At 48.7% G+C, this 18,690-nt stretch overlaps 1 protein-coding gene across 1 annotated transcript in view; it reads left to right on the top strand.

The window, feature by feature from the left end:
* EFTUD2 (elongation factor Tu GTP binding domain containing 2) overlaps positions 1-18,690 on the top strand; it is a 71,381-nt gene that overhangs the window by 35,420 nt on the left and 17,271 nt on the right. Inside the window, exons 10-15 of the mRNA XM_084804318.1 lie at positions 280-446; positions 1,884-2,008; positions 3,434-3,497; positions 5,642-5,732; positions 15,930-16,065; positions 17,823-17,950. Coding sequence (XP_084660444.1) covers positions 280-446; positions 1,884-2,008; positions 3,434-3,497; positions 5,642-5,732; positions 15,930-16,065; positions 17,823-17,950 — 711 coding nt within the window. The remainder of the gene's footprint in view (positions 1-279; positions 447-1,883; positions 2,009-3,433; positions 3,498-5,641; positions 5,733-15,929; positions 16,066-17,822; positions 17,951-18,690) is intronic.

The following is an 18,690-nucleotide window of genomic DNA, read 5'->3' as shown; positions in this document are numbered from 1 at the left end:
TGATGTTTTAATGTGTAATTTTATTGTTTTTAAACTGTTTGTATTATTGCACATTGACCAGAGTGTCTGGCTGGCCGGCCAGATGGGCGATTAAGAAATTTAATTAATAAATAAAATAAATTGGGCGGGGCAGGCTTGAAGGAAGTAATGCTGCATTAAGCACATGTTCTAAACATGAACTTCTTGCTGGTTGTTGAGCATAGATGCTCCTGCAGGCTGCTCTCCCAGCAGGTTCTTTACACCCCACCTGGCACCCTCTTGTACTTTGTGTCCCCGTAGGTCATGCTCAACACAGAGCGGTTGATCAAGCATGCAGTGCAGGAGAGGTTGGCAGTGACTGTGTGTATTAACAAGATTGACCGTCTGATACTGGAACTGAAGCTACCTCCTACTGATGCCTATTACAAGCTGCGACACATAGTGGATGAAGTCAATGGCTTAATCAGGTATAGAAAGGCCAGCATTTCTAATGTCTTTTTGAGTGCCATGGGCAGGTCATGGGTTGTAGCTGTGGATTCAAAGCTGCACTCTGCTCACTATGTTGATTTTTAAAAATTGACAAAATTGGTGAGACCCACACCTGTTTTTCTTTTATAAGAAAATCCTAAATGTTCACCTAGATTTATATTTACTCATCTAAATCTAGGTAAAGGCCTGTTGAAGAGCAGCCACTTGAGCCCCTCTAAATTTAGAAATTCTGTAATCTTGGTTTTTCCCCTGCCCCGCCACCGCATCACTCCTTAAAGATGAATTTTATCTGTGCCAAGGTTTTGTCATTTTTGCTTGACAGAGCTAATTCTTTAGGGAGTGACCTATCCAGTGCAGGGAGGGAGGAGTGGTGAGGTGTGGATCTCCTCACTCTCCCCACGCTGCGTTCGTGGCTAGACAGCTGATTTCGGGTGTCTAGCTGTGGGACCTTGGGGCGCAGGAAGCAGCAGCTGGACGACATGTAGGATGTGTTGTACCAGCATTTCCAACTGCCCCACCCTGCCCCTGGGAACGCCCTGTTTTCGCCACTCCGCACTGCTCTTACGAGTGCAGAGCACAGGGCGATGCTTGCTGCCTACGAGGTGGCGTGGGAAGGGGTGGGGGTTGGTTCTCCGGGAAATGACCTATCCTATGGCTGTCTAGCTGCTGACTAGCAGCCATAGGATTGCGCCCTAAATAAATTAAAGAATTGACATTTTATTTATGTATTCATTCAGAGCATTTATATCCCACTCTTCAGGCAAAAGACTCTAAGTACAGAAATCAGCAATCAGACAGTCTCCCTGTCTAAAAAAAAGACAGGAGACCCCAAAAAAGGGATTGGGAGGGAAGAGGGCCAGGGGGAAGCGTGATGGTGATGCTTGAATCTGTTGCTCAGGTGGCTGGGAATATATCAGTTGCTCAGGTGGCCGGGGCATGCTGGGAGTTGTATGCCTTTTTTCTGTCTAAACATGCATAGGATTGTGCCCTTAATTGGTTAAATGTTAAAATGCATTTAATCAAAATCCAGTTAGTGGATTACTGGATTGGAAGATTTTGGAAGAAATGTGACAGAACTTAATTCTGTAAACAAAATCAACCACTTGTTTTTAATATTGTTTCATTTCCTATTACAGCAACCACAATAGCACAATCCTGTGCATGTTTACTCAGAAGTAAGTCCCACTGTGTTCAGTGGGTCTTACAACCAGGTAAGTGTATAGGATTGCAGTCTGAAAAACTGAGCAAATGTGCCTTTAGCTGTTTCACCAAATTAAATTTGCTCTCACGGATTACAGTTAACCCACAACAGTGAATCTGTCACTGAGAGCTTGCATCCTCTGTTTTATGCATGGTTGTCATCCTCTTAAGCAAGAAGCAGGTGTCTGACTTTAAAACTGCTTCTTTGTTTTCAGCATGTATTCCACAGACGAGAACCTGATCCTTTCTCCACTCCTGGGCAATGTCTGCTTTGCCAGCTCCCAGTACAGCATCTGTTTCACGCTGGGTTCCTTTGCCAAGATCTACACTGACATGTATGGTAAGGGTCAGCCAGAACGTGTGTAAGCATCAGGAAATCATGGCTCTCGTTTGACTCTGTCTGAAAGGCTCACCCGTATTGTGAAATCCAATCCCAGTTTACTTAAGTATATGTGTGTTATATTTTTAGTCTTTTCTGTGTTGAGACTTACCTACGTATTGTGTGTTTGTGTATATGTATATATTTATATATGCCAGTTCCCATCACACCTGAGAAACCCAACAATGGGGACTCCCACTGATGAAGCGAAGGGGCTGTGCAGGTAAGCAGCTGTGATGTTCAGTGGCTGGAGTCATCAGAGACAGGAATCTGGTTAGTCTGCTTCCCCAGTAATGTCCCTGAGTACACCTTGTTACTTTCTCCCGTATAAGCATTCAGTCCCCCTTAGTCATACATGTTAGGGAACTGTAGAAACTAAAAGGCTGAGGCTACGTGGCCTTCTATGATACTGCTTTACACACAGCTTCCAAAGAAGCAATACGGTTTAGTTGAGAACCTGGCTGCCTCTTCATGAGAGATTTATTCTTGGGGTTGGAAGCCTCTGTATTTGTGCTGTAGGTTATGAGAAAGGTCTTGCTCTTTTGTTATTCAGGAATCTTTTTAAAGTAACTCTGCTGGCTGCCTTTTGATTTGCTTCCTTTGAGAGTCAGGCTTTCATTTTTAAAAAAGAGAAAAGCAAGTCTTAAAAATCAGGTTTCTGCTTGCCAAAGCAGGCTGCTCAGCAAGGGTTTAACAAACCTTCCGAACTGGAGTCCCTTAGTTTACAGGTGAACAGCATGGGAGGTTTCCTTGGCAATCCTGGTCTTTGCTTTTGGAGCTCTACACTTTCATATCCCAGTCCTGTATTTTCTTCTTTGTCTTTACTTCGCTTCTTCTTGGCTCTTTCCATTCCACACAAGAAAGCTAGTGGCTGAAAAAGGAGAGAGCTATGGACCAGGAAGTCCTCAGTTCTCATTTTGCCCCATGGCACGAGCTCATTAAGTGCTCTCAGGCAAGCCCACCATCCTCAGCCATTTCCATGTGCAGTATGGGGGTAGTCATGCTGGCCTGCCTTTGGGGGCTGTTGTGAGGATGGTGTGAGGCGCTGTATCAATGCTGTTGGGCCTACACTGATCTCTCACACCCTGCTGTGTTGGTCCTGTTGCCTGGAGCACACTCTTCCTCCCCCTCAAGCCATTTCTTGCCTTCCTGGAAACCCTTTGCTGATCCAGTCCAACCTTGCCTCCGTTTGTCCCTTCACTTGCCGAGTTGGGTCGGTGGAGATCAAAGGGAAAGGAATGATGCAGCTTCAAAGCATCCTGCTGCTGAAGATAAAGCTGCCAATCTGATCCTTCACACTGACTGCGCTTTAACCCAAGCGACAGCAGCCCCACAAAAGGGCCAGCAGCACAGGTGACACCTCTTTTTCCCTTCTCTCCATGACAGGAGACATCAATTACCAGGAGTTTGCCAAGCGGCTTTGGGGGGACATCTACTTCAACCCCAAGACGTAAGGAATGGCTATCTTTTATTGTCTGCTTGTTGGTGGTCTTTTTCCATTGCAGTTTTACCTAGGCTGAGTAAATTCAGCATTCAGACATTGCATGCATTATATTTAGGATACCAAATGTGCATGCTGAGAGAAGAGATTGAGAAGCAGTCAGGCAGTTTCTCTCCTTGGACTCTCTGTCTGGTGCAACAAGTTTGCAGATATTTGTATTGCATGGAGCTCCCTTAAATTATACTCGTGACTCTTGGTTATGTTGGACAACCTCCTGTTCCAAGGCAGATCATTCACACATGCACACCCTAGTGCAGCCTTTCCCAACCTGATGCCTTCCAGGTGTGTTGGACTATAGTGTCAGGAGGTCGCCACTGCTGCCTTCTGAAATCCTCAGGTAGCCAGAATCAACACACAGACAGTTGGGCTCTTTTCCAAGGCTTTATTCCCATTCAACCTAATGATGCTTACAGATGCTAATTGCTTGATCCTACGAGTGAGACTTAAGAGAGCTGCCTACTCGGGGGTTCTAGCCTTGGGAATCAGTTGATCTCCGTTTGGAGGGGAAGGCGAGAAACCTCTGTACTTATGGGCTAGGAGGAGAGAGTCCACCCTTTTCCCGTGGGGCATCGGGGCGCAGCTGTTGCCGTTGTGCCAAGGGGGCTGAGCGCCTCCTCTCAGCGCCCGCCATCTCGCGCTTGAAGGTGCGCCGGTGTCTAGCGTCCAGAAACTGCTGTTGCTCCGCCCTCTCCCTGCCAGGGTCACTATCACTCTCAGGAATGTGTACCGGGAGGGGCTGTCCCCTGGCTGCTCCTCTGAAACGTGCGCGGGTTCCTCTCCCGCGGTTTCTAACTCTTCCTCAGAATCAGAACTGCGTTGGGCCTCTCTGGGCTCCGATCCAACCCTGACATATAGTTCCCATCATCTCTAGCCAGCACCACCAATGGCCGTGCTGTCTGGGGATGATGGGAGTTGTAGTCCAACATGAGGAGGACACTAGGTTGGGGAAGGCCACCCCGGGGTACTATAGGCATCCCCATGCATGTTTAGACTAGGTATGGGGAATCTCTGGCCAACAGGCCTAATCTGGCCAATGGAGGTTCCCCATGCAGCCCCACAGAGCCTCCTTGGATCCCTCTAGGAGATCGGGTTTGGCCTCTAGGCCTCACCCCCTGGAGGCATCGCTGCTGTTCTCTCCAGTCTAAGGTCAGCTGGGATTCTCCTGCGCACTTTTCCCCACTCCCAAGTACCAGTAGGCGTGTGGGTGGCAGAGGACTTCCCAGTCTGCCACCCAAAGCTGGGGAGCCAGCTGGCGCAGGGAGGAACAGCTGCCCTTCGCAGCACTGGCCGCGTCCCATCCTCTGCGCAGCATGGAGAAGGGCAGAATGGGCGTGGCCTGCGGACATCAGCCCGTGGAGCCCCCCCCCCCCCCCCCCGAGATGACTGCTTTCTTTCTAAGGGTGCTTGAGAATTTCATTTGGTCCGCCTTTTGAGGTGAACTGACCTGAGTCACGCCTCCCAAACGAATATGCAGATTGGAGCACATTTTTCCTTCCAATTTCACATTAGTCCAAATTTTGTGATAAAGTTTTTGGCTTAAAAAATGTTCCAAACTGTGTATTAAATTGATATTTCACACTAAAATGCATATAAAAATGCATAACATTTTCGTGCATCTTCCTCCCTACCCCGCCCCCAAATGAACATAGATCAGTGCAGTGGGATGGAAAAGATGAATGAACAAGCCAAGTTGCATGCTCCAGGAAAAGGGCTTCTGAACCCCACATATGGCTGTAAAGCCCATCCATTGAATCAATCCCATCCATTGAATCAAGCCCATCCACTGAATCATCCCAAGGGAAAAAATTTAATAGGTATGGTTTCATGCTGCCCAGTATCCAGTCCGAGAAGTTGACAAAAGAAAAAAAAAAGGGAATTTCTAGTAGCAATTATTCTCACATTTCCCATGTTTTCTAGTCCTCATGGTTGGGAGAATGAAAGTTATTTGGTTTTTTGTTTGTTTTTCGGATTAATTGTCTTAGTACTTGCTTAGAAATTTTCTTAGGCATCCAGATACAACCACCAGGAAAGTTAATTAGGCTTGCTGAACTATATCATTCAGAACCAGTTACACATCACCTTGTATTTTCCAGGAGAAAGTTCACTAAAAAGGCCCCGACCAGCAGCTCCCAGCGGAGCTTTGTCGAATTCATCCTTGAACCTCTCTATAAGATACTGGCTCAGGTACTGTCCTTTATTTCTTTCTTTCTTAAAAACACTCATTTTTAATGGCATGCAATATAAAAACAAAATAAAACCATGCAAGATACCATAGAAAAGCAATAACTAAATGTTCAATAAAAATAGTATAAAAACAGATAATACCAGTAAAAACCTGGTAGATATATACAGAACCCCTGATTGTCAATGTTGGTAACGTAGACTTCTTTTACAATATGAGAGATGTAGTCATTTCTGGGAGGAAGATGGACAGAGGAGGAAATATATCCCTCCCTTCCCAGAGAGAGAGATTTGTGTATGTGTTCTCCCTGTGTCTGGCTCTGGTCCAGTCTATTATAGCTTATTGCAAAGGGATTTGGGTGTGTGCTACAGTTCCATGACATGACAGAAAAAGCACAGAATATGGTGATGGGTGTAGAGTTCAGCTTTCTGAGAACCTTAGATTTCATTAAAATATGTGTGTGTGTGTGTGTGTGTGTGTGTGTGTATATTTCTAGCTCTTATGGCTACAAAGATACGTTTGAAAATATGCAGGCAGTGACTGCTGAATTCTCAGAAGTCAGAAAGGTGGTGGTTGTGGGGAAAGGCATCAGTGTATTTGCCTCTCCCATAATTAGCAAAACCATTGTAAATTATGCAAAATGAGAGGTTATGCAATTTTGTTCAATTTGGATCATTTATACAGGATGCTGAATTCGGCTTTTCTTGATGCAGAATTTGGATTCCCTGGGCACAGAACTATAACTTCTTTGTAACACAGTGTACACAGCTCTGCCTGGATATGTAATGGGTGTGCAATAGGGAGAGAGCTATTATTAAATAAGAGAAAATGCATCTCTGTGAGAGAGTCAGGATGCACAGGCTTCTGTGTGTATGTCAAAGGCCATGCTCATATGATTATGAGAAGACAGTATATTTACCCTGGAGAAGAAAGGGCTAAGGAAAGAGATGATAGCGGTCTTCAAATATCTGAAGGGCTGTCATGTGGGTGACGGAGCAGATTTGTACTATGTTGCTCCAGCGGGTGGAAATTGCAGGGAAGCAGCAGTTGCAGGAAGCATTAGGAGAAACATAGTGGAACAAGCTATGGGAGGTGGTGGGCTCTCCTACATTAGAGTGATTTAAGCAGAGGCTTGCCATCTGACAGGGATGCTGTAGCTGGATCCTGTATTGTGCTGGGGGTTGCTCTAGGTGACCTCAAAGACCCTTCCAACCCTATGCTTCTCTTGGGGTTATTCAGGAGAGCATGCCTGACATCTGTACTGCTCATGCACACTTCAGGAATGCATAATGCTGCCTCCTCCCTCTTCCAAGGATCATGCTCAGTGAAATCATGTGGGAATAATCAGCTCTGCTTCCTATAGTGCAAATAGTCATACTCTCCTTTGGTGGGCAAAAGCATTCTGGGAAGGGGTAGGCATGAGTGGGCTCAGCTCCTGTTACATTCACACGAACAAATATTTCAGAAGGCAGGATATCAATCTATTTTAGATAGGAGTTTATCTTCCTAGTCCTGCATTACTGAACCTCTCTGTGTCTGTATTAAGTGATCACTTTATTAAAGTATTGCTTTTCTTCAAAAAAAAATAGCTCAGAGCTGTTTATTGCTCACATTAAAACACACTGGCAAAAAAATATTAATACGACTGAAAAGCCATATTCAATTTAAAAGTAGTTCAGAATGTAACACAGAAAGGGATGTTTTTAATGACTCAGTTGTCAGGAATGCCCCTGTTGTCTTCTGAACCCTCCAGTAGCCAGAATCAACAGTCAGACAAAAGGGCTGCTTTCCAAAGCTTTATTTCCATTCAACCTAATGAGATGCTAATTGCCTCAGACTCAGAGGAAATACAAAGGAACGGCCTATCAGGGTTTCTAGGAGTTAGGACGTCAGTTGGTCTCCGTTTGGAGAAAAGCGCGGCAACACTCCGAACTTAAGGAGTAGGAGGGGAAATTCTCCCCCTTTTCCGTGGGGCCTCGGGGCTCAGTTGCTGATGTCATGCCAACCGGGCTGAGCGCTTCAGCTCGGTTCCCACCACCTCTCGCTTGTGCCTGTGCCTGGCGTCTAAAAGCTCAAGTTGTCCCTCCCTTTCCATGCCAGGGTCAGTGTCGCTCCCAGGAATGTGAGCGGGGGGGGGATTCCCCCTCCAGCTGCACCTCTGAAACCTAAGAGGGTTCCTCTCCCACGGATTGTATCTCCTCCTCAGAATCAGAGCTGCTTTGGGACTCTATGGGCTCAGATCCAACCCTGACATCATCCCCCTTCTTGCTCCCTCACTGGGGCCCCAGGCTTGTGGGGGTATTGTTGGTGGAAGCGTCTCAGCAGCAAAGGGGCATGCACATATTCAGCAGGTTCCCAGGAGCGCCCGTCTGGGCCATACCCCTAGGCTCGTCAAGTCCAGCAAATATTGTAGGCGCCCGCAGGAAAGGCATGAGTCCAGGATGTTAGCGACTTCAAACTCCCCCCCCCCCCAGCACTGGAGGCGTGGGGGAGCAGACTGAGCGATGGGGGTCTCCAGAGACCAGGGGGGAAAGCAAGGAGCGATGAAAAACAAGATGCACCTTCATGGAGAGGGGAAGAGCCAGGTGAAAAGCGACAGGGTTAATCTGGGCCGTAATCTGGAAAGGACCCGTCAAACGGGCTGCGAGCTTCTTCGTGGGAGAGCGAGAGGGGAGGTATTGGGTGGACAACCAAACCCAGTCCCCCAGCTGCAGGGGCGGGCCGGCCTAGCGACGCCAGTCCGCAGTTTCTTTGTATGCTGCTTTCGCTTGTTCGATGGAGTCCCATAAAAGGTGGTGCACAGAGTGCAACTCCTCCAAAAACTCATGGGCTGCGGGTACCGAGGCCGGACCAAGCGAGGAGGGGAAAGCCTTGGGATGGTACCCAAAATTGGCAAAGAAGGGAGTTTGGTGGGTTGAGGTATGACATGCATTGTTATAACCAAATTCTGCCAGAGGCAGCAGGGAAAACCAGTCGTTTTGTTGGTAGATTACGTAACAGCGTAAGTATTGTTCTAAAGTCGCATTGGTGCATTCGGTCTGACCATCCATCTGGGGGTGGTGAGCAGAGGAAAGCCTTAGCGTCACATTGAGTAGCCCAAGTAGCTCCCTCCAGAAATGGGCTGTGAATTGGGCCCCCCGATCCAAAATAAGTCCCTCCGGCCATCCATGGAGCCGGAAAACATGTGACAAAAAGAGCTCTGCCGTCTCCCTGGCCATGGGCAGCCTGGAGCATGGTATGAAGTGAGCCATCTTAGAAAATAAATCCACTACCACCAGAATGGTGGTCTTACCTTGTGAGTGAGGAAAGTTGGTGATGAAGTCGAGGGAGAGTAACTTTCAAGGGCCTGAGGGAGTAGGCAGGGGGTGAAGTAAGCCCGCAGGTTTGCCCGATTGGCCTTTCGCCTGCTGACAGGTTGTGCAGGAGGTGACATAGGTCTTGACGTCCCGACACACTCGGGGCCACCAAAAATCCCGTGTTACTCCGTGTAGGGTCTTGGCAAAGCCAAAATGCTCAGCAGTGGGGGAATCGTGGCACTGATGGAGGACCTTTTCATGGAGGGGTCTAGAAGGCACATACACCCAGCCTGAATGGTAAAGCAGCCCGCCTTGCAGGGAGAAGGGGGTAGACTTGGGGGTGTTAGAGGCTAGCCCCAATTCCTCCACCTTCCCGCGGACAAAAGAATCCCGAGCTTGTTCAGCGTGAAGGAGCTCCTCCCAAGAGCAACACACCACTGCAGCCGCCAGACTTTCGGGGGGAAGAATCAGAGCGGGAGAGGGGCTCTCCTCACTCCCTGCCTGGAGGTCTGCCTTACGAGAGAGAGCGTCCGCCTGTTGATTGCCGGTGGCTCTCACATGGTGGATTTTCAGGTTAAATCGGGGAAAAACCAAAGACCACCTAATCTGCCGCTGATTTAAGGCGCGGGCTGTTTGGAGATGTTCCAGGTTGCGATGGTCAGTTCTGACTTCGATGGGGTGCTGTGCCCCCTCTGGAAGATGACGCCACGTCTCTAAGGCGGACTTAATCTCTAACAGTTCCTTCTCCCAGATGATATAATTCCACTTGGACATGTTTAATTTCCTGGAGTGATAGGGTCAGGGTTGCAACTCTCCACCTGCCTGACCTGGCTGGAAAAGCACAGCCCCCACCGCATAGTCAGAGGCATCTCTTTGCACTACAAAAGGCCTCCTCGGGTCAGGATGTAACATGAATGGCTCAGAACTAAAAAGCCTTTTAAGTTCCTCGAAAGACTGTTGGGCAGAGGCAGTCCAATGAAAAGGGGATTTCCTGCCCTTAGGGAGGTCTGTGAGAGGAGATGTCAGTCTTGCATAGCCGGGCAGGAACTTTCTGTAGAAATTGGCAAAGCCCAGGAAACATTGCAAGTCCTTCTTTGTGGATGGAGCCTGCCATGAAAGGACGGCTTGGACCTTTGCAGGATCCATCTTGATGCCATCTGCTGAAATAATGTAACCGAGATAGTCCAAGGATGTCAAGTCAAATGCACATTTCTCCAGCTTGACAAAGACGGTGTTTCTGGAGGCTCTGTAAGACGGCCATGACATGAAGCCAGTGGGCGTGGGGGTCAAAAGAGAATATAAGCAAAACATCGAGATAAACAATGAGAAAAGTGTCCAGGTAGTCCCAGAAGATGGCATTCATAAAGCGCGAAAATGGGGGGGGGGGCACAGGTGAGCCCAAAAGGCATAACTAAGTATTCATACGCTCCGTACTGGGTTCCGAAACAGGTCTGCCACTCATTCCCCTCCCGGCTGCGAATCAGATTGTAGGCACCACGCAGGTCCAATTTGGTGAAAATCTTGGCTCGCCCCAGGCGCTCAAGCATCTCGGGGATCGGGGAGGGGGTATTTGTCAGGGATAGTGATGGAGTTGAGGGCTCGGTAGTCATGCACCAGATGGAGCTCCCCCGTATTTTTGTGAACCAACATCGTAGGAGCACAGGCAGGGGAGGTGGAGGGGCGAATGAAACCGCGGCAGTGGTTTGTGTCCAAAAACTCCTGCAGAGCTCCAGGTTCTGGCTCTGACATAGAATACAACCGGCCCGCCGGGATGGTGGCTCCCGGGATTGGGTTAATGGCACAGTTAAAGGGGCGGTGGGGGGGGGGGAGCTGGTTGGCCTCCTCGTCGAAAACATCCCGGGGAAGACGGGGTGGAAAGGGTTAAGGCCTGGACCGGGGCTGACGCTTTGTTTGGGAAACAACGCTGCAGGCAGTGGGGAGAGGAGAATTTCACTTGATGAAGCTCACAGGAAATCTGAGGATTGTGCTTAGAGAGCCAGGATACACCCAGCATAATTGGGTATTGGGGCACCTTGGCCAGGTGAAATTGAATCTGCTCAACGTGGCCCTGGGAACGCAGAGTGACTGGAGCTGAAATCCGAGTAACCGCTCCTGAAGAGAGGAGAGGCCCGTCGATGGTCTCTGCTTTCAATGGGGTAGGAAGGCACAAAGTACGAATGCTGTGTTACTGAGCAAACGCTTCATCCATGAAACTGGTAGTCGCCCCAGAGTCCACCAGCGCTAGGACATCCTCCCCATCCCACTGGGAGGAATAGAGGTGTACATGAAGTAGCAGATGGGAGGGGGGGGGGTTGAGGAAGGCGCCCCCCGGGTGTGGAGCAGGCCCCCGTACTGGAGACCCCCAACAGGCTTGGGGGGTGGCCTTGTCAGACTTGGGGGCCAGGGGGTGGAGGAAGGCGTGGGGCCATCAGTCGGGAACGACAGGATCTGGCAAAGTGCCCCTGCTTTCTGCACCTAAAGCACTGATGCTCTGCGTGCCGCCGTTCCAGCTCCTCCGGCGGCAGCGTAGTTCAGGTAGCTCCCAGTTGCATCAGGGTCTCCTCTGCCCCTGCCGCCGAGGTATGGAGGAGGGAGCAGTGGCCATGGGGGACTGGGAGGAGGGGAGGAGGGAAATCCTGGCCACTGGAGCTCTGCCTGGTCTGCCGACGCCCCTCCAGCCGACTGTTGATCTGCAGACAGGATTGGATGAGCTGCTCCAGTGTAGGTGGGCGGGGCGCGTGCGCCAGCTCATCCAAGATCTCGTTGTTCAAATTGTCCAAAAATTGGGCCACCAGAGCGACATCATTCCATTGTAAATTCTGCATCAGCAAGCGAAAAGCGGTCGCATAGCTGGAAACTGAGTCCTTGCCTTGTCCTGAGTTGCTGTCTCCGTGCGAAGGGGGTCGCCAAAAAATCCCGCCGTCGCCGGCATGAAACCTTGATAGTCCCCTAGCAGGGGGTCATTAGCGAAGAGAAGCACCATAGCCCATTTAGCTGCCACGCCTGAAAGCAGGTTAATGATAAACCCCACACGAACCTGATCTGTCTGGAAATCCTCTGGCCAGAGGCGCATATACAGCTCTGATTGGGCGCGGAAAATTCAAAAAAGTCCTTTCTCACCCTCAAACTTCTCTGGCAACGCCACCGGGCACTTGCGCCGGAGGGGAATGGGGGGTGGAGGGGGTTGAGCAGCAACTTGCAAGGCTTGTACAGCAGTCAATTGGGTGACTTCGTCACCAAGAGCCTGGATCTCCTGCGTCAGGGTGTTCAAAATCTGCTCCATGGCGCTGTCCCAGAGGCAGTGAGAAAAAGAAAAAGGACGGAGACCAAGCTGTCAAAAATGCCCCTGTTGTCTTCTGAAGCCTCCAATAGGCAGAATCAACAGTCAGACAAAAGGGCTGCTTTCCAAAGCTTTATTTCCATTCAACCTAATGAGGCTTACAGATGCTAATTGCCTCAGACTCAGAGGAAATACAAAGGAATGGCCTACCAGGGGTTTCTAGGAGTTAGGACATCAGTTGGTCTCCGTTTGGAGAAAAGTGCGGCAACTCTCTGAACTGAAGGGGTAAGAGGGAAATTCTCCCCCTTTCCCGTGGGGCCTCGGGGCGCAGCTGCTGACGTCGAGCCAACCGAGCTGAGCGCCTCAGCTCAGCTCCCGCCACCTCTCACTTGTGCCTGCGCCTGGCATCTAAAAGCTCAAGTTGTCCCTCCCATTCCATGCCAGGGTCAGTGTCGCTCCCAGGAATGTGAGCGGGGGGGTTTCCCCCTCCAGCTGCACCTCTGAAACCAGAGAGGGTTCCTCTCCCACGGATTGTATCTCCTCCTCAGAATCAGAGCTGCTTTGGGACTCTATGGGCTCAGATCCAACCCTGACTCCAGGCACTTAAAAGCTTCCCTCCAAAAAGAATTCTGTAACAACAGAAAAGGCAATACTCAAGTTGAAGGCTGTGAGAGAGAATAGTCTTCAGACACATGTAGGAAGAAACCCAGACCATGCAGCACATGGTCTTCGATGTCTATATACTACATCTTGTTCAAAAAGAACAGGAGGGACAGAAAGGGAGGCGGGGTTGCACTATATGTTCAAAATACGTATCTCTGCACAGAAATACAGGAGGATGAGCTTGGTAGCCCCATCGAGAGCATCTGGGTTAAAATAAATGGAGCAAAGAATAAAAAGAACATGGTGGTCAGAGTCTACTACCGGCCACCAAGTCAAGGAGAAGACGAGGATGGAACTTTTGAAAAGCAAATTGCCAATGTTTCAAGGATGCATGATATAGTAGTAATGGGGGACTTCAATTTCCCCGATATTGGTTGGGAGACAAATTCTGCAAAATATGGCCCCTCCAGGAAATTCCTGACTTGTGTGGTGGATAACTTCCTCCTACAGAAAGTAGAGGAAGGAACTAGAGGATCGGCTATCCTTGACTTGATCCTAATCAACAAAGATGACTTAGTGGAGAAAGTAGCAGTTACAGGAACGCTGGGGGAAAGCGACCATGTTGTACTTCAGTTCTTGGTTCTAAGGGATGCAAAAGCTGAGCGTAGTCAAACGCATACACTGGATTTTAGGAAAGCTGATTTTAATAAATTCAGAACAATGATCAGTGAGGTCCCATGGCAAGCGACGCTAACGAGAAACGGAGTCCAAGATGGGTGGGAGCTTTTAAAAAAGGAAATTCTCAAGTCACAATTACAAACCATTCCAACAAGAAAAAAAGGTGGAAGACAACAGAAGAAGCCAATGTGGCTTCACAAAAAGCTTAGGGATGACCTGAAAACAAAAAAGGATACATATAGGAAGTGGAAAGAAGGCCAAGCAACAAAGGACAAGTACAGGTAGGTAGCACAGAATTGCAGGGATGGTGTCAGGAAGGCCAAAGCTGAGAACGAGCTCTGGTTAGCGAGGGATGCGAAAAGCAGCAAAAAAGCTTTCTTCAGCTATGTGCATAGTAAAAGGCAGAGGAAAGAAATGGTGGTTCAGCTATTAAATAAGGATGGCAAAATGATAATAGATGACAAAGTAAAGGCAGAAGTGCTCAATTCCAACTTTGGCTCAGTCTTCTCCCAAAAGAGGGCTTAGAGCCCCCTGGCAAAGGCGAAGTACAGGCTGAAGGGGCAGAATTGCAGCTTGAAATCTACAGGCATATGGTCAAGGAACACTGTATTACTTGGAATGAGTTCAAATCTCCAGGGCCAGATGAACTGCACCCTAGAGTATTAAAGGAACTGGCAGAAGAATTCTCAGAACTGCTGTCTATTCCCTTTGAGAATTCATGGAGGACGGGTGAAGTGCCAGATGACTGGAGGAGGGCTAATGTTGTCCCTATCTTCAAAAAGGGTAAAAAGGAGGAACCTGGGAACTACAGACCAGTCAGTCTGACATCAATCCCTGGGAAAATTCTGCAGCAGATGATAAAGCAATCAATCTGGAAGCACCTTGAAAACAATGCAGTGATTACTCAAAGCCAACACGGATTTGTCAAGAACAAATACTGCCAGATGAATCTGATCTCATTTTTTGATCAGGTAACCAATCTCCCTTGTGGACTGTGGGAATGCTGTAGACATCATATACCTCGACTTCAGCAAAGCTTTCGACAAAGTGCCCCATGATCTCCTGATGAGCAAACTAGCTCAAAGTGGGCTAGATGAAACAACGATCAGGTGGCTCCACAGTTGGCTACAGAATCGGATTCAAAGAGTGCTTATCAATGGGACCTTCTCCAACTGGGGAGAGGTAATGAGTGAGGTAATGCAGGGCTCAGTCCTGGGCCCAGTGCTCTTCCACATTTGTATTAATGACTTGGAGGAGGAGGTGCAGGGAATGCTGATCAGATTTGCAGATGACACAAAATTGGGCAGGATAGCTAATACTTTGGAAGACAGAAACAAAATTCAAAGTGATCTGGATAGACTGGAGCGCTGGGCAGAAAACAACAGAATGACATTTAATCGGGATAAATGCCAAGTTCTGCACCTAGGAAAAAGAAACCAAATGCACAGTTACAAGATGGGGGTACATGGCTCAACAACACTACAAGCGAGAAAGATCTTGGAATTGTTGTCGATTACAAGCTGAATATGAGCCAACCATGTGATGTGGCTGCAAAAAAGGCAAATGCTCTTTTGGGTTGCATTAATAGATGCATAGCTTCCAAATCCAGGAAGTACTAGTTCCCCTCTACTCCGCCCTGGTTAGGCCTCATCTGGAATACTGTGTCCAGTTCTGGGCACCACATTTTAAGATAGATGCAGACAAACTGGAGAGGGTTCAGAGGAGGGCAACAAAGATGATCAGGGGACTGGAAACAAAGCCCTATGAGGAGAGACTGAAAGAACTGGGCATGTTTAGCCTTGAGAAGACTGAGGGGAGATATGATAGCGTTTTTAAAGGACTTGAAAGGTTGTCACAGAGAGGAAGGCCAGGATCTCTCCTTGATCATCCCAGAGTGCAGGACACGGAATCATGGGCTCAAGTTACAGGAAGCCAGATTCCGGCTGAACATCAGGAAAAACTTCCTGACTGTAAGAGCAATATGACAATGGACCCAATTACCTGGGGAGGTGGTGGGCTCTCCCACACAGGAGACATTCAAGACGAGGCTGGACAGCCATCTGTCAGGGATGCTCTGATCTGGGTTCCTGCACTGAGCAGGGGGTTGGACTCGGTGGTCTTGTAGGACCCTTCCAACCCTACTATTCTATGATTCTATGAGAATGTAGCCAAAATAAATGTGAGAGTGTGCATGCAAAACTTTTTAGTGACAGAGAGTGGTAGGAGGGTTTGTACTGGCCAAATTCAGATTTCCTGTGTAACCTCCCTCCATCAAGTCCAGTGTAGAACTTTTCTGCTGTGCTTAGAACTTCCACCCATTCACATCCCTCCCTTTCCCACAGGTGGTTGGGGATGTAGACACCACTCTGCCCCGAACTCTGGATGAACTGGGAATCCACCTAACCAAAGAAGAGCTGAAACTCAACATCCGCCCTCTCCTGAGGCTTGTCTGCAAGAAATTTTTTGGGGAGTTCACAGGTAAACCTCATTGTCCCTCTTGACGTTCACACCTGGCCATCTCCTGTCCAGACTGCTGGGCTTGAGTAATCTCAACCAAAGGGAGATTACTCAATCTAAACCACATGTATCGAGATAAGCTGTTACTAAAGGAGTTTGAGAAATCCCCAAGTGGCAGTGGTAGCCTGCATTGTGGATTAGGGTTAGAAAATGCTCTTAATTCTAGAGAAATGAACTCAGGACAGGGTGGTACGGTGGACAGAGTGTCAGTCTAAGACTGGGAAGACACCAGTCCAACCCCCCCGTGGGATGGTGAGGAGCTGTCAGACAAGTTTTGCACTTGCCATGATTGTGTCCCCAGGTGCGGGGCTTTATTTTTTCCTAGAGGAGAGAATGGCAGCCATTTGCATCTATGGCACAAGTCAGGGGCCCAGTGTAGCGCAGGTAGGAATGCTTCCTGTCCCTGGTGACCTTGGGCCAGTCAGTATTTCTCAGCCTAACCTACTTCATAGGGTTGCTGTGAGCATAACATGGGACTGAGAACTGTGTCCATTGGGAGGAGGGGATAAAAATGGAATAGAGTAAGAGTGTATTATCTAGGGAATGCAGTGGCTGTATTTATTTCACTTTATTTCATTTCTCTAGCACCCAATAGCCAGAGCTCTCTGGGCAGTTCTCAAAAAAATATTTGTTCTGCCCTAAGATTTGTGCGTCTTTAGGAATCCCAAGGACTGGAAAAGAATATTAGAGAGAACCACACGCCAGTAGCAATGAGTTCCATATGCTTTATTTCTTCTCAGACCCAGCAGCCTCTCTGCCTGGGTGTTGGCATGAGAAGGAGGGTGGCTCGATCCGGCGAGTCCCGGCAGGCTGCTATGCCCTCCTTTCAGGGCCCGCTGCCCTCACAAGGCAGCTTCCATAAAGTTTGAAAACCTGAACCCGTGGCAGCTAATCTTCTTCAAACACAGTGGACATGGATTGGAATGCAGCATCTGCAGGGCTTCATTAAAAACCAGCAATGATGAAGTCATACGCATTTCCCTTTGGGCTGGTGGTTCCTTTTGTCTGTCTTCTATGAGTCTGTGCTGCACTTCACCTTCTGTGGATGACTCTACTTTTTAAAAATTTTTTTAGTGTAAATGAGTAGCTCTACAGAACTCTCAAAAATCCTCTCTCTTGTCTACTGCCCCATCTTGGGAGGTGATGGGGGAGAGAGCAGGGTGGATCTATGTGCCCCATGCCCAAAACTGCCAGCTCCATTCAATAAAAAGTTGGGAAAGATCAGTAACAGACGGCTTATCTGCCCTTAACCTCACTGCCGTACAGCGCACAGCTAAGTGTGTGTTGGTGCTGTGCGGCAGGGTGGACACTCAGCTGTTGCCTGGCACAAACCAAACTCCACCAGGCCTGGCCAGGACTGCATGAACAGAAAGCACATTGTGGAGCAGCCTTCCCTAGCCTGGCACCTCCCAGTGTTGGCCATGCTAGATGGGGACAATGGAAGTTTTATTTATTTATTCATTTCATTTCTATACCGCCCAATAGCCAAAGCTCTCTGTTGTAGTCCAACAGATCTGAAGGGACCCAGGTTGGGGAAGGTTGCCCTAGAACAAGTTCTAATGTGTAGAGATTTGGATAAGCTAATGTGGGAAGTGTTCTTTGCATGTAGGAAGTTGCTTTCCAGTGAAATGCTGGAAATTGGCACAAGCTTCCCCCTCTCCGGAAGTCTTGTCAAGTCAACTGCTGTGTTGCTGTCTCACTAAGCTTTGTTCTTCTAGGCTTTGTCGATATGTGCGTGCAGCATATCCCCTCCCCAAAAGCAGGAGCAAAGACCAAGATTGAGCACACCTACACAGGCGGAGTGGACTCTGATCTGGGGGAGGCCATGAGTGAATGTGACCCTGATGTAAGAGTTGTGTCTAACTCCACTTTATTTATTTATAAATGGCGGTGGCTGGGCCTGGGTGAGGTGGAGGAGGAGCCCCGCTTGGCAGTAAGACAAGGGCGGAAGCAGCTCTGTGCAAGCTGCATGCTTTGATTTGGCAGTTCACCACTGGATGATCAAAGCAGGTCTGCAGCTGCATCATCTGATCCACGTGGCAAGGTATTGTATGCGGACAGCTTCTCGCTCAATGTCCACTGCCATATGGGTTTTTTTTTAAAGCTGTGTCCATGTTGCATCTATACGTAAAGGAGTCCTGAGACAGACCTGTGCCAAGATTGACCAACAACACTTCAGCTATCAACAACAAACATGGAATATTATTAGTCAATCCCCCAAGCCTGTTGCTGGTGGACAGGAAAAATAAGAAATAGGAGAGGCTTGGGGGACAGAGAGGAGTCTGCATTCCAAAAGCAAGGTGGTTTGAATGGCTGCGGCTGCCCCGGCAACAGGAGGCTCAGTCCTCTCGAGTCTGTGGGCCAAGCCAGGCATGGCGGCAGCAGCCGCGCTTGGTTCTTTCTTATGTATTTGCCCCATTCAAACAGGATGGCATGAGGGGACTCTGGTTTTAACATTCGAGGCTGATGGGGGCTGGATCTCTGCATGGTCTGTCTTCCTAGGTGTTTTTCTCTGCATCTAGTTCACATCTAGTATTGGTGGGCTGGAAAAAGAGATTGGGCAATGGACTCTGTGGAGGCACTGGG

Source organism: Heloderma suspectum, chromosome 6 (assembly GCF_057233095.1).
Source record: "Heloderma suspectum isolate Gila_16-S chromosome 6, 16-S_ref, whole genome shotgun sequence".
In the NCBI taxonomy this organism is placed as follows: Eukaryota; Metazoa; Chordata; class Lepidosauria; order Squamata; family Helodermatidae; genus Heloderma; species Heloderma suspectum.
Note: the sequence above shows the minus strand (reverse complement) of the source record. Positions and strands in the feature narration are given on the sequence as shown.